Genomic DNA, 18099 nt, shown 5'->3' on the forward strand with positions numbered 1-18099 from the left:
ACGGACCCACATTCCTCGCACGTGTGGCGCTTCCGCCGTTTAGTTCCTATGAACATTGGCTCCGACGCCGCAGGCGTTTCGCAGATACGCGGCGTGTCCTGCGGCAAAACTTTCTCTGCCCTCTTCCAGCTGGTATACCGCGTGTGTGTTTTATGCTATACATGCACATGCGCCCGCCTATGTATACATACATGTGTGTGTACGCACACACACACATACGACGCGTCTTCGTGAAGGTCGCGGCCGGCTTCTGCATGGGGGCGAGTGGGCGTCCCAAAAGGCGGCAAATCGCGCGCACTCCGCACAACATGCGTGCGGGCGCAGCCGCACCGTGACTTCCGAGTTGTACACGCTTCGAGTTAGGAACGAAGGGAGGGCTGGTTGTAGCAGACGTCGTACGTCTGTTCCCAAACAGACGCACGCCAGCAGACGGCGTGCGTCTGTTACGCGCGGCGTACGTGAGGGTACTTCGTGCGTGCGCGTGCGTGTGTTGTATGTATACACTGTATGCGCAAGTGCGGCCTTGGCATACGGGAAGGACGCGAGCGCGCCCGCCGGGAGGAAGCCTGTCTTTTTTTTCTTTATTTCTCTTCGTCATTGCGCTAATTAGGGGGTAATTATGCATACGGCGAGCGCCGTTGTGCTTCAGGGAAAAGCAGATGCAATTTATTTATTTTTTTGTGCCTGGTCTCTTCCTACATGTAGCAATGTTTGCGCATTTCACCGTGCTTCGTGCATCGTGGGCGCACCGTAGCTAAGTGGGTGAGATTGAGTGTTAGTTGGTCAGTGTCGACTGTCAGTCAGTGGAACCAATTCACCCACAAGGCCCGGCTAGAGCCTTCTTCGAATGGGGCCGCAAAATGGAGTTGTGTCTGGGCGACTAACTTAAGCTGACTGTGCGGCAAGTTGGGAGGCCTGTGGCGCTGCTTGAGTTTGTGAACGTGTAATTTTGAGACGCTATGTCTTCTTTATTCTCCAACTGTTCTTTTCTTGTCGTCTGTGAGAATAGCATTTCTTTTTCGTGCTGAAATAACGTACATGCAGTGGGGTCTTATGTGTCTGAATTACTTTCCTCGCTACAAGTTGCTCGCTTAAAATGCTGTTTTAAACAGAGCGTATTGGCCGGTCATTTGAGCCTTTGGGGTATTAGTAGCTCTTTGAAGTTCAACGGGCCAGTGTGATTGTCTTTGACCATGAGTGCGACATTTGCCTCGCGCGCGCATACGACATGTGTTTCGGGGACCTTTTGTCTCTGTGTTACAGTCCTCCTCCTCCTCCTCCTCCTCCTCCTCCTCCTCCTCCTCCTCCTCCTCCTCCTCCTCCTCCTCTTTCCCCTAGGTAGGGTAGTAAGCCAGGTGCTGATCTGGTCGACCTGCGTATGGTTGACCTGCGTGCAGTCCTCTCTTCGCATTCTCTCAGTGTCTAGTGAGCGTGGAAATATTACTATCACTGTTTTTGACGCGCGGCAATCTTGTATGCCCCTACAGGCCTGCCGAAAATTCGCAGTCGTCCTCGCTGCGTGACGGCGCTCTCTTGCAAAAGCATGCGATGAAACGAGAGCCTGCGTATAAGGTCGCTGTTCATGAACGTTCTCTTCTTTTGCTCTCTTGCAGCGCCCCGAGCAGCATGACGGGCCTTGTCCTGGTGTTGGCACTCGCCACATTGGTAAGTCGTCTGTCCATTATACCTCGGTAACTTGTTCTCTATAAAGTGACATAGCTTTAAGTAGGCGCAGTTGTGTGTCACGCCTGCCGTATATTGGGAGACAGAAACAGCATTAGAAAAGTAATTTCTAACGTATTATGCATCGCGTTGAGGCACTGCAGCGTTGTCAAAGCTGCAGATGCCGGTGTTTGCACCTAATCAGGAATTAAATCTACAATGTTACGAGGCACTGCTTATCACTGGCTGGCCTTTTGACACTGTATCGCTGGCTACTGTTCTTGGACGAAACTATATATATATATATATATATATATATATATATATATATATATATATATATATATATATATATATATATATATATATATATACTAGCTGGTCAGTGAGGAACTGCAGGTGACGCGAGTTCTACCCCCCCCCCCCCCCCCTAGTAAGCAGGGCCCCATTGAAGGAGCCTTTCCTGCGGGGATCAGCAACCAACGATCCCAGCTCAGAACTCTGCCCATGAGAAAGTTCGTGTGACAGTGACAGAACTATAAAAAAAGGAAGAAAGAGGGATACAGATGCTAGCTAATCGTCATATTGGGCATACTATTAGCAAGAGCGACCAGCCAGCGACAAACAGCTGCTACGAACGCGCCCGCTGCCAGTTATAGCCTCATCAATAGGTGGAAGTTCCATTTATGTACGCTCAAGTCTACTGAACTCCTTAGTATCAGTCAAGGTAGTCGATACTTGAAGTCCTTGCTGTATGATATACACGTGTGCTGCACAAAAGGCTCCTTGATAAAGATGAAAAAAAAAAAATGTCCGCTTCGTCTGCGGTACCTCTTTAGAGCTGGACCAATGTATTTCCAAGTTGGTTCGAGAGGAACACTCCACCGGTACTGACACGGAAGCCACGTTCTCGACTTCTTGTACCTCTGTTCAGATTGTGCGTGCTCTTGATTGCGTGATGACGGAGGTCCCGCCATATGAAAGAGAAAAGGTGTCATCCACTCCAGAGTAGCACGAATCTATACAAAGGAAAGTCATACGGGTTTCTGAGAAGCAAAGCTTCACAGTTGAAGAAAGATTGGTCCTGGTCTTGGGCATCGAACCGGGGACCAAAGGTTTTATGAGGCGGTCGCTCTAAAGTTTGAGCTAACCAGGAGGCTAGCATATCGCCAGAGCAAGGCCGTATTAGTCGACAACTCGAAGCGCAGGGACACAAAATATGACAAATCGGCTCTGCGAATCCGTGTCATAACGGCGCCGTAGTCGGCAGGGCGGTGGCGCTGTATAGCACTCTCAGGGCTACGTAGCTGCATACAATATACGTAGATAGGTCCTGATGAGCAGAAGAGGGGGATGTCACGTGACTGCTGCCCCCTCTGTACAGCGGCTCAGTTGGCGAGGCACCGCATATACAAGGGGCGGATGTTGTCGGTTCGGACCACACCGGTGGCCTGTTGTCAGTTATTTCTACTTTCATTGTCGTTCTTTCTTTTCCCTTTGATTATGAATATGAACTACAAACGATCTAATACAAGAAAGCAAATGCCCGTGGTCCATCCTTCGCAATTAAACGCTCTTCGGTTTCCTCCGTGCGCTTTTCTTTGGTTTCGGTGAACGCTGCCCCCCCCCCCCCCCCCCTTCTTCGGCAGTTCTGAGAAACCGTGACTTGCATGCCACTCAATCATAGAACGACACGTCTGGGCGTGTTCTTCACGCTCGCGAACTCGAACACAGAGATACGATTATCTCCTCGGCCTCTTCGATCGCTTCTGTGTCCGGAGGAAAGAAACAAGCTATATAGCCGCCACTAAGCGGAGCCGACTGACCGGCCGACCGACCGAAGGGGCCGCACCCGTTTCTGCATGTGTCAAAAAAAGGAGAGCGCCCTTCCGGAGACAGTCTCGTCCCCTCTTAATTCGCACACAGTCGCCCATCTCGCAGAAATACCAGCCCCCCAACGCGCTTACCCTCTCTCTCTCACCTACCTCTCTCTCGCCTCTCCTTTCTGCCTTTCTATCAAAATACAGACTCACCCTCTTCATTCCTATCCGTGGACGCTTCCTTGTTGTACCGTTCTCTCCTGACAGCGATTTCATTCCTGCTTTCTTTCTTTCTTTCTTTCTTGTTTGTGTGCGTGCTTTTCGCTATCTCAACTCTCAGGTCATCGCTAATCGAAAACTCGTTTTCTGCTATGGGCGCTGCGCTTGCCTATATATATGTTTACATGCACTGCAGCAGCAGCAGCAGCAGCAGCAGCTGGTAACAGCGCTTTGGAATCGTGTTTCCTTTCGCGGGCCTGGCGGCCGTTCTTTCGAAACGGGGTGCGCGTACACCGAGCTCACCCAACCCTCGGACGGTGCAGAGAGAGGACGCTGCTGGTTCGGCAGAAGGAATGCAATTAGAAACCCAAGTCAGGCCCCTCTCCTCGGAACGTCGGCGAACGTACACACGAACGCGCCGTTTCGTAAGCGAGCAATCGCGTTTTGAGCGCCTCGCACTTTTGAGTCCCACGTCTTCCATGCCGCCGTTTGGCCTCGCATAGTTGACTGGACTGTGTCGCTCAGGAGCAGGCGATTCCGGACGTTTAAGAAAAGGACGGGCGTTTTTTTTTTTGTTTTTTTTTGCCCTTTGGGCTTCAGCTTGCAGTCGCGTGGCTCTGGCGAAGGTCCCCACTGTCATTGCGAAAAACAACAATAGTGCGCAACAGCGCACTTCGATCTTCCTTACTTCTCTACGGTCTCCAACCGGTCTCTATACGTTGCCTAGCAACCACGAACACACGGGTAGGTGTCGTGTTGCTAAGTGTTTAAACACATTTGTCAGCGAACATTTGCTGTTCGAGAGCCGGATGAAAGAAACAACGAAGACACAATGCAACAAAGACAATGAAGACACAAAGCAACGAAGAGGCACAATAATTGGTTGGGTCCATAATGTGGTTAAGTATGGTCTCATATCTCTAAGTCTTAGGGGAGATTGGACGTGGTTCTAGTTATGTGTTAGGCGACGTTAGGCATGCTCTGTGATTAGTTTTGATTGGAGGCTATAAGGCTAGTGGGTAATTCGTGATCTGCTGCACACAGTGCACACGAAATATGGGATACAGAAGAAAGAATGGCGCGCACACGTACGCAGACGATCTTGAAATACCAACTCGTCCAAATACTCCACGCTAACCTAATCACTGGCAATGCCTATTTAGCTAGGTGGAAAATTAGTTGATGTCGTCTTTGTGGCGTTTCTCAGAACACAATTGTTGTTCAATTACGGTTAGGTGTGCTTTGAACCAACCGGGTAGAGGCGCAAGAACTGTTTGGCGATGTCCGCCATTGTGGTTGGGTCAAACCAGACGCGCGGAATATCTTGCCTTCGTCGCTCTGTAAAGCAGGGTGTTTTTAGCAGTAACACACACACACACAAACACACACACACACACACACACACAATATATATATATATATATATATATATATATATATATATATATATATATATATATATATATATATATATATATATATATATATACCGCACGCCGTCGCCGTCGAGCATACTCCACGCACAGGCCAGGACAAAAGCCTCCACTGCAAGGTTGTACGAACACCCCACCGCGCGTTCTCGAGAACGACAACAACAACAACAAAAGAAAAAGTCAGCACCACCGATCTCGGGCGACCTTGGAATAATCGATAACGTGCTGAACGACGCTCTGGCCGGTTCAAATCGCCCGTGGCCCAACAGTCGCGTCGGCCTGTCCGTTATTATTTTGCATGCTCCGCGACTCACGACTGCACGAAAACGAACGCGTCGGCCGTGCTCCGTCCGACACCGGGCGTTCTTATCTATGCGCGCGCTTTGTGAATTACGCGATTATGCCAGTTCGCTGCTCAGTCGTATGCGCACACATGGGCGCTGCGTGCAAAAACGCGCGCTCAGATCGGGGTTACGTTCGCGCGCGTTCATTTTTAATGGCTCGCTCCGGTCATCGTAAACGAAACTGTGTGGGACCACCGCGGTCTCGCGAGGGGGAGCCTAATTACGGGGTTTCTATCGAACATGCGGGTCGACGATAAAATATACACCTATATATATTTTTCAGACAGCGGGTAATTGGGGCTGTATATCATAGAGAATGCTGCAAAAGTATGTCCATAAGCGAGGAATCGCTCGCGAGCCTTCTTCTTTCTTTTTTTTAAAACCTCTTTGGGTAGGGAGCGATGCGATGTGGTCGACAACCACGGAACATTAAAGACATAGTATATGGTGCATCTTAAATCAAATCCACGCTAATCTCGCAGATCTTTATAGCGTCCGGTGTAGGTGATGGAGGCGTGACTTCGAGGTAAGCTCGTATTATGGACAGAATTTATCACGTGATTTAAAGGAAACTCATTGGCATCTTTAAACGTTCTCCTTCTTTTTCCCCTTTTTCTATAGCACGCTGATGACGCGAGCAGTGTGACACATAAATAATTCTTGCAGCACTAACGCACATTTACCGCATTTCTTAATCAGAAGCCCTCCTTGTGATTTAAGGCCCAACTATGTGCCCTAGTCTACCGTACGCGACTGATGTGATGTACGTAGTGTTGAGCATTGCGACAAGTGTGGGAGCCGCCGCCATAATATATATATGGCAGAGTCGAACGGATGGCTGATTGACCGATTATCCTTTCGGCTTATCCGCCAATGAACGTAATACCGCGATAAATTTTCTTTCTTCATACCAGTAAATGCGTTTAAGCCAAGTGAGTCATAGGCAGGGGCGTAGCCTGCGGGGTGGGAGAGGGGGGGGAGGTATTTTCGTGTTGCAGAATGTCGCCTGCCCAGCCGATTAGTTGATTGCGCATTTAGATTTACCGTGCGATTAATGTCCGCATTTTCGAGTGGACCAGCTCAAGGACTAGAACTGTGCTATTTGTCACAGCCCATTAAAAGAAACTGCCTAGAGAATTCGTAGAAACAGCTGGCAATAAAAAAAAAAAAATACGTGATTTTAAGTGCTGAAACCGCGATCATATCATGAGGCAGGCCGTAGTGGGGGACTCCGAAAATTCGGGCCACCTGGGTTTCTTCAACGTGCACCTAACCCGAAGTACACGAGTGTTTTCGCATTTCGCCCCCATCGCGATGCGGCCGCCGTGACCGGGATTCGATCCCCCGACCTCGGGCTTAGCAGCCCAGCACCATAGCCCCTAAGCAGCTACAGCGGGTGCGGCTGGTACATAACGACAGTAGTGTTTTTTTTTTTCGTTCTTATCGATTAAAACGTGGGATTTATTAGGAGTGCTGCATGAGCGGCACGATAAATAAGTGCGCACCGACACACGTTGAAGGTCGCCTCCCACTCGAGGCGCTGTTAGCGTCCGCCGAAAGCGTACGCACGTTGGTGGACGCGCACTTGTCGTAAGAAAAATGCACGACGCTTTAGCAGTTCACCTTCAAGCGGGCCAACAGCTGAGGCTTCGAACGGGTTGTTGCTTCCCTAACGAACGCTATAAGAAACACAAGTGATGTCAGAGTGCATCAGCATACACTCTGTAGCAGACTTGAGTGAGTCTTTTCCTCTTTCTATTCCCCTTTCCCCCCACCCCTAGTGTAGGGTAGCAAACTGGGTGCTCATCTGGTTGATCTCCCTCTCTTTCCTGTCCTTGCTCTCTCTCTCTCTCTCTCTCTCTTTCTTTCTTGGGTGAGTGAGTGGCAATTTATTTCACTCTTTCGGTACCACGGCAAATTAAATCAATATTTTTCAGGCGTAGTAAGAAAAACGTACTCGATGCCACAGGGAATGTGTTGGCACATAATTCAGCAATATAAATTGTAGAAAACGAATGCTATTTCAAACTACATACTAGGTTTCAAGAAAAAAAAGCTTTATTAAATCATCTTTAATTCTCTTTAAATTTGCGACGCCGAATTATTTGTGTGTTCTTGTATAAACATTAAGAAATGGACACATCTGTGCATAAAACAAAGGTCGAAATAAAATCAAAATTTGCGCTGCGCAAATAAATGAACCAAGAACGCTATTGTGAAAAAAAAAAAGATATTCGGCGCACAACTGTTGTTCGGGTACAAAACACAATAAGTTTTATCATTCCGATGTCCATGCCATGCAGCGAAGCAGATCCTCTACTTCGCGAGGCGGAGGGAGACTGTCGATTTCTGGCAGCAAATATTCGTTTTCTATTGGACTTCGCGCTATAGATAGCAGATCTCACCAGTGCCTCGCATCTTCTTCATTTTCTTTGGTCGATGCTGAAGTTCTGGTACTTCTGCCTGAGTAAACAGTTCGGAATCTTCTTCGTGGAGCTCCATGCAGCTGCACAATCGGCTGAAGTTGAGCGCCTCTTCGAAGCTGCGATTATTCATCGTGAAAAGACGTGCCGAGTTTGACCAGAATCGGCCAACGCCTGCAGCACAGAGAACGTGGTGCACTGTTGCATGCATCGAGTTTCCTACGAAAATCGCCAGAGGGCGCTGTGGTGCTGCCAGGTGGCGCGACATACCGCCCCGTTCCAAAGGGGACGCTCATAACATCCATCCATCTATCCATCCATCCATCGTGGGTGCAATCTGTACTCGATGGCAACCAGAGGTCAGTTGGACGCCTCGCCTTGGGCGCTCACGGGAAGACTACAAATGAAGCTGCGCAGGGTGATATGGGCTGGACAAGTTTTGAAGCGAGGGAAGTTCAGAGTAAAATTGATTATGCAGAACGACTGAGGAGTATCGAAGAAAGTAAATGGTCGGGGACAGTGTTCAGATATTTGTACAAAAAATAATTGACTCACAGTGAAGGAAAAGAACTAGGAAGCTTGCCAGCAAGTATGCGACCGGTATCATGAGCAACATGGCAACAAAGAACGTGAAGCGGAAAGTCAGAGAAGCCGAGATGATCTCATGGGTGGCGGCAATGAAGAAAGGAACCTGCTATGAGTAACTACTTAAGAGGAAAAGCGAAATCAGGAAAGAAACAATTTACGATAGCTCAAAGGGAAGCTCATTGCTTTTCGAAGCGCGATCAGCAAGCCTGCTTTAGAACAAGCACTTATAAAGCGAGATACAACAAGGAAGAAGAAGCATGTGCTTTCTGCGGTAAAGTTAGGGAAACGATGGAGCATGTTTTGTTAGAATGTGAAGATATCTGCCAAGCGGTCAATTTAGGCATCTCTGGCCTCCTTGAAGCCCTTGGGTTCAGCGAGAGCAGGGGGAAAGTAAACATGTCCTCAATAGAGATTAGTAAGAGGCGATTGGAAGATCGGTGGAAGGGAAACGACAAACAACGGAGGCGTACAAAAACAAACTTCCCAATAGAGGTTCAGAAAGTTCGGTGATGGGAATTCTTCGTGAGGTTCTTTTTTCTTGTTTTTTTTAAACATAGGTAGGACATTAGGCAATATAATAACGAGCTTGGTGGCGCAACGCATCGCTCCGCTCCAAAGGGCGCGCTCATAGCATCCATCCATCCATCCATCCATTCAGCCACCATGGAAACAACGGGCAGTGTATGAATTCGTCTAATCTTCGCGCTTGTGAGCTCGCATGTCCTTGCGACGATATTTCTTACGCCATACCTTCCCAATTTTCCAATAAATCGTGCTTTTCTGAACATGGCAAGGCAATAAACATGTGCGCATGCGCACAATAATTGCGAACTGTCGCATTTATAGGAAAACGTTTTCTCGAAAATCCCCAATTTCGTAAATCGAAATGAGAAACTGTTTGACACCAAAGTGACAAAATTTCGGCAATTTCCTGTGCGGATCAGGACTCCAATGCTGGCTTAACCTTCATGCTTGCAGCTGCCTTAAGCTCCAGTGCCAGAGTTTCCTCTAGTGACCTTTGTAGGAAACTCTACGGTTAAAGGGCTGTCACAGCTATCAAGGACAGGAAGAGCAGCCACGGTGAAGCAGATATGCGTATACACTCTTAAGCGAAATTACACCCTTTGGGGTGTATATCTGCCACACAACGATAATCGCCATCTGTCTTGCTTGCGCTTCCTTTCTTGAAAATGCTGCGCTCGTTATTCTTTCCTGTCGAGAATGCTCTGTCACGCTGATAACTCGCATGCCGTTCGTGACTTGGAAGTACCGAGGTCGCAGCGTTAAGGAAAGGAAATGCGGACAAGACAGATGACGATTATCGTTGTGTGGCAAGATACGACCCAAAGGGTGTACATTTGTTTTAAGAGTGTAGTTTGGTAAGGGCCGCGCCTGTAGTCTTGGTCTGTGAACAATGTGCGCACGATTTGACCTCTCTTTATAGTGGGATTATAGCTATGAACAGTCATTGCACTCGCTAATTAGTTTGCGCCTGTACATGATGTGAGGCACTGCTGTTCCCGCTGCAGGAACGCCGCCGAGATAGGCGAGCCACATGTGTCAAACGGACTGCCCAGTGGGCGCCATGCATGCGCTGCAGCGTGCAGAGGGCGTGACGCGTGGCGAGATTTTAAATGAACTTCCGTGCCGATTCCACGTAGCCAGCCGTACACGTTCGGGCCTTCATCTCGAGTACAATTGTACGGAGACGTCGTTACGCACTCGCGCGATAAAAATCGCGCCTCTGGACGTTTCGCTCGTAAACGCGCAGACTTTATCAGACAGTAGTACCTGGCACTTATACTATGCGATGCGTCACTATCCCGAACCTCAGCGTTCGGCGATCCCGCTTGTATAAATTATTCAGCGACCAAGGTCACGAAAGCACATCATGATAAGGCAGCCTTAAAGAGGCTTTTCTAATCTCGCGTTCGCTTCTCCGTAGATTGTGCGCAGCCTTTCTCGTTAGAATGCGTGCAGGATATATGTTCATTCTGTCTTACGCGTGCAAATGTTCGTGAGCTCTAGCTCCTTGTTGGTGGTTGCCAGCTATGCTTGAGTTTGAAAAGGACTTGCTCCTAGGATAAATTGTAAAGGTGTGTCCAAGAAACTGTCGTGTAATTCGGACTTACTATACTCAACCAGCAGCGCGATAAATTGTGTGCATTCAAATATGCACACTAGCGCAAATCATGTGTTTTCGGTTCGCTTCGTGCATTAATCGCCATTCGTTAACATTCCCGCAACTCCCCTAAACCTCGTTCGTCCTGTCTTCTACCTTGGTGTCTCGTCCCTAGCGCAGTTTAACTTAACAAAATAATATGTCGTGCCAACTAGCCTCCCAAACACTCTCCTTGAATCCCCTAAACCTGCCTGCTCGTCTACAGCGGAGTGTAGCAGTATGTACAGTGCGCAATGCACCAGTTCTGGCCAACTACACCGCCGTTTTCTGCAAACAGATTCTCAATTTGAGTAAGTTTCTTATCAGGCACTGGCTAGACGCCTGCATGGTCAAGCGCGTTTCCTGACCTCCCTGACGTTAGTGAGCTCAGGTCTGGAAAGAATGCTGACACATCCTCGCCTTTGTGTTTTGTGCATCAGATGCGAGGATTCCGGGACCGCGCATGTGCGCATTCGTCGCGGGCGCAAAAAGCGATTCGCACGCTCTGGTATACTGCTCTCTCTCTCTCTCTCTCTCTCTCTCTCTCTCTCTCTCTCTCACTCACACACACACACACACACACACACACACACACATTTTTTTTTTTTTTTTGAAGTGTTCGTACCGGCCTGTGCGTCCACGGGTGGGTTGTTTTGACTGCCTTTATTCCACTCTTCCAAACCGCACGTATAGGGTAGCAAACCGAACGCTCGTCTTGTTGACTTCGATACTTCAGTTCTGCTGACTTGGTCTTTGTCACTAGCTCATTCATTGGCCAACTAATGAACCAGCAGCGAGTGCAGCCTATCCAGCCCGTTTCCTGTCGGATGGTGCATATCTAAAGCTTCAGTTCCTATAGGGCTTCGTTGCGCAGATATGTCCTATCGTGAAACCTCCGCCGCGCAGCGGCCACCTTTATTGCCTCGGAAGCCAATCGCGCTATCCACCCCACGCAATCTTTAATCGCCTTCTCGGCAGCTTCCACAGCGAATCACGCTTTATATAAGCAGGAAAGAGCTTCGCACAGCCCCTTTCGGGGATGTTCTCTCGGTGTGCGGCAGCCAGCGCCGCGGTGCGGCGCGAAGCCGCGATCGACGAGCCTCCTTAATCGACTCGTGGCCGAGCGAGATGGCAATCGCGCGTTTCAGCCTCGAGAGATTAAGCCACGGACGAAGCGATGAAAACAGCAGCGAGAAGGAAGTGCGCGTATACCTCTCGCGCTGCGCGCACGCGGTCATCCGTGGAAAGCGCGCAAATGCACATATATATCGCGCTTAAGAAGACCGCGCGTGCGCTGGCGCAGCCGTAACGACCTATTCGGCTGCCTTTATGTGACGTAACGAACGACTGCACTGCTGCAGTCTCGCCTACGACGCAGAAGAGACAGCGAAGCGCGACGCCTAATGGCGGTCGCGTTGTTTTCCACGCGGCCAAGGCGAAGAGGGATGAAGAGGGATACGCTGCAACAGTGCGCTCGTTGGATCGTCGCGCTCGTGACGTGTGCATTCGCGGACGCCCTCTATTAGCGCTTTCGTAAGCGCTCTCGCGAGAATGGTCAGCCGTCCGGAGGTGGGTACACGTTGGTTGAGTTAGTCGGCGTGGGTAGGTTATAACGCGCGGGTGCCGCGTGTGGTTAGGGACTAGATGCGAGCGTCTGCGTAACGCCGTTGACAGGTCGGTGGTTTGACTCGGAAAGTGTCCACGAAGCGCAGTTTGTTGGAGCTGGGAGGTCCTTCTCGATTGTCTCCGAGACTTTCCTCCCCCCTTCGTCGTTCCAACCAAGCTGGATCGTATAGAAGAAAGAGGAGAGATTTGTGCTGGGTGTTGCTGCGCACTCAGCGCCTGTTACGCTTGATAGTTCACGCGTAACCGAACCGAGCTTTTCTGTTCAAAGCGAATAGCTCTTCTCTTTTCCCGCCGCCCTTTCCCAAGCCTCTCCCCGTATGGCGGCTGCGAGAGAGGGCTCTGACGGCGGAAGAGGAGGATAGCAGTCGTCTATCCTAAGACATGCAACGCACGCATGACGAGCTGGTTAACGGTTTCATTCTCTACAGAAGTAAACAATGAAACGACAGACGGTACCTAAGTATCACCGCTATTAATACGCACCTCCAAGCTCATCATTACTTTATTGAAGCTAACAGCTTTCCAGAAGTGTTCGGGTGTTCGCTTGCAGTGACAATAATCGCCATTTGTTTCTCCACAATATTTTATCTTATAAACACCAGTTATTATGCAAGAGCGCTCCGTTCTATAGCATTATCAGCAAGGGATATATCTTCAGATGGCGCTTTTTAATCTTCGCTTAACACAAGGTATGACATCGCAGCGCAAGCGAAGAAACGCTGCAAAAGAGGGAAGAGAGCGTTTGATGGGATCATTTGTTCGTTTTATGCGCGATCTCGCACGCACACTCGAAATACTTTTCAGTGCTCAATACGACGTCTTTATCAACTGTGGACGTCATGCGCACGTGACAATGCGCGGATAACGGTGCGCTAGAGCTCGCAAGGAGAAAGTTCGAACCCACCGATACCTCAATGGGGATCTCGCATGAACTGAGGTTGAATGTCATGTACCATTCCAGCGATACGAAAACTTTCGTGGAGACCGAGAGGCATCCTTCACAAAATACCACACTATCCATTTAACCTGCATACCTGAGTGGCCTGCTAAAGGCTATATAGCAGAAATAAAACACTTCGTTATGGTCGAGCGAGGCCGAGCCTTAGTATCGTCGAGGGGAGCAAGGTTGAAGACGTGCAGAAACGAAGACGAAACTAAGCGATGGTGAAGAACTGTGTTGACTTTCCTAGCTATGCCCGTTAGATGCGATTGGTTGAATCATCTCGTTACGTTGCTGGCATAAAAAGGATCTCCAGTTCGTCAACTCCATCAGACCGATGCAATGTATTTGACTGAAATGCTCGCACGTTGTCCTTCATTCCTGGCTCTGCCTCCGGCCTCCTTCGTTGTAATGCCCCAATAGAGAGGATCCAGCGAACGACAGCGTCGGTGGGCGGCAGGTAAATTACGCGAATACATGGTGGCGCGGCATTGGCCCATTTGGGAAAACGAGCGATCGCGACGATCTCCGAGGAATTATACACGGCTTGTCGTCTTCGTTATTGCCGCCGAGACGGAGTATGGGATTGCGACCCCGTCGGCAATGTATACCCTGCCATTGGTCCACCACGAGAACACACGTGTGCGCCGTATATGTGCAAATCTGGGTCGTCTGCGCAACGTCACGCGTCACATATATACATAATGTGTACGTACATCGCAGAAAGAGCGAGTTAGTGACGGGCTATACCTTCCAGCGGCATGTATAGAGCACGCTTCGCTCTGGCGTGCAGTTCTGTGCAGCAGTGTTTTTGGATGGCGTGATTTCTCGACCGGTTCCGTGGCCTCGGCTAGCTTTTCTTACGGTTCTCCTTTCCTAAAGGCAGTAAATTTTCAGCGCCGTTCGATCGAAGACAGGAGCCGCGTCTATGCTGCTGTTAAAACTGCAAGGAAAGAAATACTCTTTTTTACTCGCGCCTCTGAAAACTGTATAAGCTGTTATTAGCAGAACTTTCTTACTTGTCGTGTGGTGATTTCACGTTGATGCTCATAGAGCGTCACACTATCGCACACGCCACCGATGTGACTCGTTATAATAATCTTAAACACTGCACTGAGCAATACAAGTCCTTGGGCCGCCATCAGAACACAGGGGCGTCCGCTTAGGAGGCTACGGATGTGCAGCTTCGCTTCTTGAAATCTATGACAGACCTATACGCATGATAGACATTGACAATGCTGCGTGCACTGGTCGGCGCGCTTTGCATTCTCTTTCTTTAGTGCCCTGCGTGGGGTTGTCAACCGTAACTATCTCTAGTTAAGCAAGACACTTCATTATAGCTTCTTCCTCGCTGTCCTACTCAAGGTGTTTGGTGCTTTAGATAAGCTCTCCCTGGTTTTCGCTAACTTATGACAGTGAAACTGACGGGAAGCACCACTACGCATATATAACTAATGAAGCCCAGTGACCTGACGTAAGTTTGACGCGACGTCAAGACCGCTGTACGCAAGTTCAACTCCAATACTCCCGAAATACTCGATCGTCACTCGCGAAACTGTCATGGACATGGCAGTTTGGCAATATGGCTCCAGTAACTCCGCATTAATGGTCCAACCTCGCGGTATCTCTTCGCTTCATGAAAAGTCGAATACGCTTATGTCTGTGTCCTCATCATCATCACCAGCCTGTCTTATGTCCACTGCGAAGACGAAGGCCTCTCCCTGCGATCTCCAATTACCGATCTCAATTACTTCTTTCAATCGAAAAAAAAAATATTTCAAAACACCGATACGCCCCTATAAATATAGTGTCGCAATTACGCCGCGATTAGAAACCGTATACGACCACACCGTCAGCCGAACGATCAACGTGCGTGTTACGTACGCATACCGCTCGTCGCACGTTGCGGTCTAGCGCCAAACGCGTGTGTACGTTCTTCTTTTTTACGTAGAATTCAGCTTCGTCAGCACTGCGCGTTACTTCGTCGCGTATAGTCGAGCCTTCCCACAGCTCTCTCGATGGACGGACGTCCTTGGACGCACCCACATACGCACGCATGCACTCGCGTGTCATGGGCAGTGGTAAGTAGCACATGCATTCATGCCTCTCGATGCCGATTCGCTTTGTTTGTTCAACCTTTCCACATAACGAGTGCGCCTGGCAGTCACGTCCACAGGAGGCGATTTGGCGCTTGAAGCCGAGCGCCCTGTGATTAACCGCTTCGTTGTGTATCTAAGCGCGACGATCACCGCTCGTCTGTCTCTCTCTCTTTCTCTCTTTTCTATAGAGACAGCCAGAGGGGGAAAAATGATGAGAAAGGTGCCCGTGCCACGTGATGTATTTATCCAATTATCCATCCCAGGCCGTCGTGGCAGATCCTTTCGTTGATTACGACCGTGCCTTGACAATCGGATGGGGCCCTTGTTATTAATATGACATCCTTTAGGCTCTCTTGCATAGATTCGTACGCCCTTACCTCGTTTGCTTAAGAAGCAGCGGAGACTCCTCCTCGACTTATACGCCTACCTACCTACCTAAAAATAGCTCTAACAAAAGTTCCGCTGACGTTTTGAAGTAGCTGCTGTCCGTTCAACGTCTTGCGCGGAATGGTTTCCTAAACTCTCCGTCAGCCCGTATCGAGAAAGTATATGGGCTTTAGCTTCCTTCAACAGTCAGCTATACGCATGCTTTCCGGCTTAACGTGAGTCATGGCCGAACACGATCGCCTGGCAACCTGATCTGGCATCTTTCTTGCTCGGGAGTGTGGCGATGCGTGTAATACTTTACTGTACAGAGCCCGCGTGATCTGTCGACAAAGTTTATTGAAAGAGGATGCAAAGGAACGTATCTCTCGCTATATATAGGCAGGAAGAAGGGCATGTATAATGCGGCAAGAAGCGGCATTGCTCCACCGCGCATCGACCAAGTTCCTTGTATCTTTGGTCTGAAGTCACGCATCTTGAGCACACATATACTCTCGAAACGATGTTATTATAGTTTCCAGCTTAAGAGGCAAATTTGCTGCGAGCGAGGTAAGAGAACGTCAGAGAACACCTGTGAAGTGTCGACAAGGAATGTTTTAGTAACTCAAGACTCGTCGGCGCGCACGTCAGCGATGAGCTTTTTCGTCTGTGCAACGCGTAATGATATAGGCATTGAAGGCTGTATACAGCGGGTGAGGAAACGCGGCGTGACAGGCATATTAGACAGAAAGACAGCGTTGTGCGCTATAGGTGACTGAATAGGTGGCACTAAAGTTATTGAATGAGGTGGCAGGAAAAGAATACACTCGTGATGGCAATAGATGATTTTGATGGAATGATGAGATGAGGAAATTTGAGAGCAAAGGGTGTTTCTACGGCTGACGCATAACGGGGATAATTGGAGGTGTTTTTGGGGAGCGACATGCGCCTGCACGCGGGGGACGTGACTGTTTGTGACGAAAAATGCCGACTACCGAGTAAATTACGACGCGACATCATTCCTCGTACGCGGAAGCTATATATAGTGGCCGATGAGAACAGCCTTTTTTTTGTGAAACGGAATCGACGACGGACGTGGCAGACAGGAATGTAAACAAAGCGACTCTTCCCGGGTCGCTGTATTTGCGTACTCGAAGCTCACAAGCGTGCGTCTGGGGTACACGTATATATAGGTGGGTTGGCGAGAGAGTGCTGGAGACCAGGATGTAAGTTGAGGTGTGCAGGCGGATGTTTGCTTGCGCAAACGGCGTTTATTACACCTCCGCTTTCTTAAGCGCCAAGTTAGGGGCGTCACCAAAACTGACCAGCCATTGCACTTCCCTCTTGTAGCTGCTGTCTTCGCTTCTCGAGAAGATTTTTTTTTTCTTCCTTTTCCGCGTTTTCCTATTCGCCTGTACGCCACGCGTTTGCGTTAATGTTGCGAGAGATAGGATCGAGCTTGGATCCGAAAGCAGGAAACAAAGCTTGGATCAAGGCTGAAAGGATGCGCGAGAAGATGACGGAGGCGTCATCTCGCCGCCCTGCATGACTTGATTGCATTCGCGTAACCATAATTGCGGCGTCGACTTGACTTAATCGCACCCTCGATTTGGCAAGCGGCTGACGCTCTCTGAAATTCGGGGCGGTGGCCAAAATTGGCGTCTTTGTAATCACTACTATATTAATCATAGCTATCAACACTGTATAAAGGCGTTGTAAAGCTACGACCAACAGGTCCTTTCTCCACTACCCCGTTTTCTTATGTTTCTTTCGTTTTTTGTTTTTGTTTTCTTCGCCGAGAATAACCAGTCTGCATAGTGCTGTGTAGCTGCACTGATGCTTTTTTTTTTTCGTGTTTTAGTTTCAAGATTGACGTTGTATGGCATCCATGCCGGACCGCCGTATATGAGACTGTTTTGTAGGTGTGTTAATTTTCTGCGTGCCTATACTGATACGTCCTAACAGAATATGCATTTTGTTCATCTGTTTCTTTTGTAGCGGGAACGTCTTAAACGTTTCACTGCAGTTTCATGAGTGTTGTGCCGCGCACTTAGATTTCTCTCTGGTTCCCTTTAATGTGTGTGGTTGCGCCTGCGGCAAGTGTTTATACGCTTTCCCAGCTCGTTCGGTGAAGTCTTAGTTACACTTTTCTTGTTATGATCTTCCTATGCTTTCTCACCTTAACAAAGCTCTCGTAGCACTTATGGGAGTTTTTATACGTTCATGTTGCTAAACCTTCCTTTGGGACAAACGGGATGTCTTGACTTTTTTGTTTCGTACTTGCATAAGGTACTTCACTTCCAGCATTTCTTGCAGCAAGCTCGCGTTTGACAGACAGGTCGTGATAAAGCAGGTCCATTCAAGATATCGCAGTACGCTCAGTGCGTTAATGCAAAAACTGCAGTCCATTCGGCGCGTGAT

The 18099-nt window shown here is 49.0% G+C and overlaps 1 protein-coding gene across 1 annotated transcript in view; it reads left to right on the forward strand.

Annotated features, from left to right (window-relative positions):
* Positions 1–1619: 1619 nt before the first annotated feature.
* LOC126517357 (uncharacterized) overlaps positions 1620–18099 on the forward strand; it is a 232036-nt gene continuing 215556 nt past the window's right edge. Inside the window, exon 1 of the mRNA XM_072286816.1 lies at positions 1620–1665. Coding sequence (XP_072142917.1) covers positions 1627–1665 — 39 coding nt within the window. The 5' untranslated portion in view covers positions 1620–1626. The remainder of the gene's footprint in view (positions 1666–18099) is intronic.

The sequence above is a fragment of the Dermacentor andersoni genome, chromosome 3 (genome assembly GCF_023375885.2).
Source record: "Dermacentor andersoni chromosome 3, qqDerAnde1_hic_scaffold, whole genome shotgun sequence".
Taxonomy (NCBI): domain Eukaryota; kingdom Metazoa; phylum Arthropoda; class Arachnida; order Ixodida; family Ixodidae; genus Dermacentor; species Dermacentor andersoni.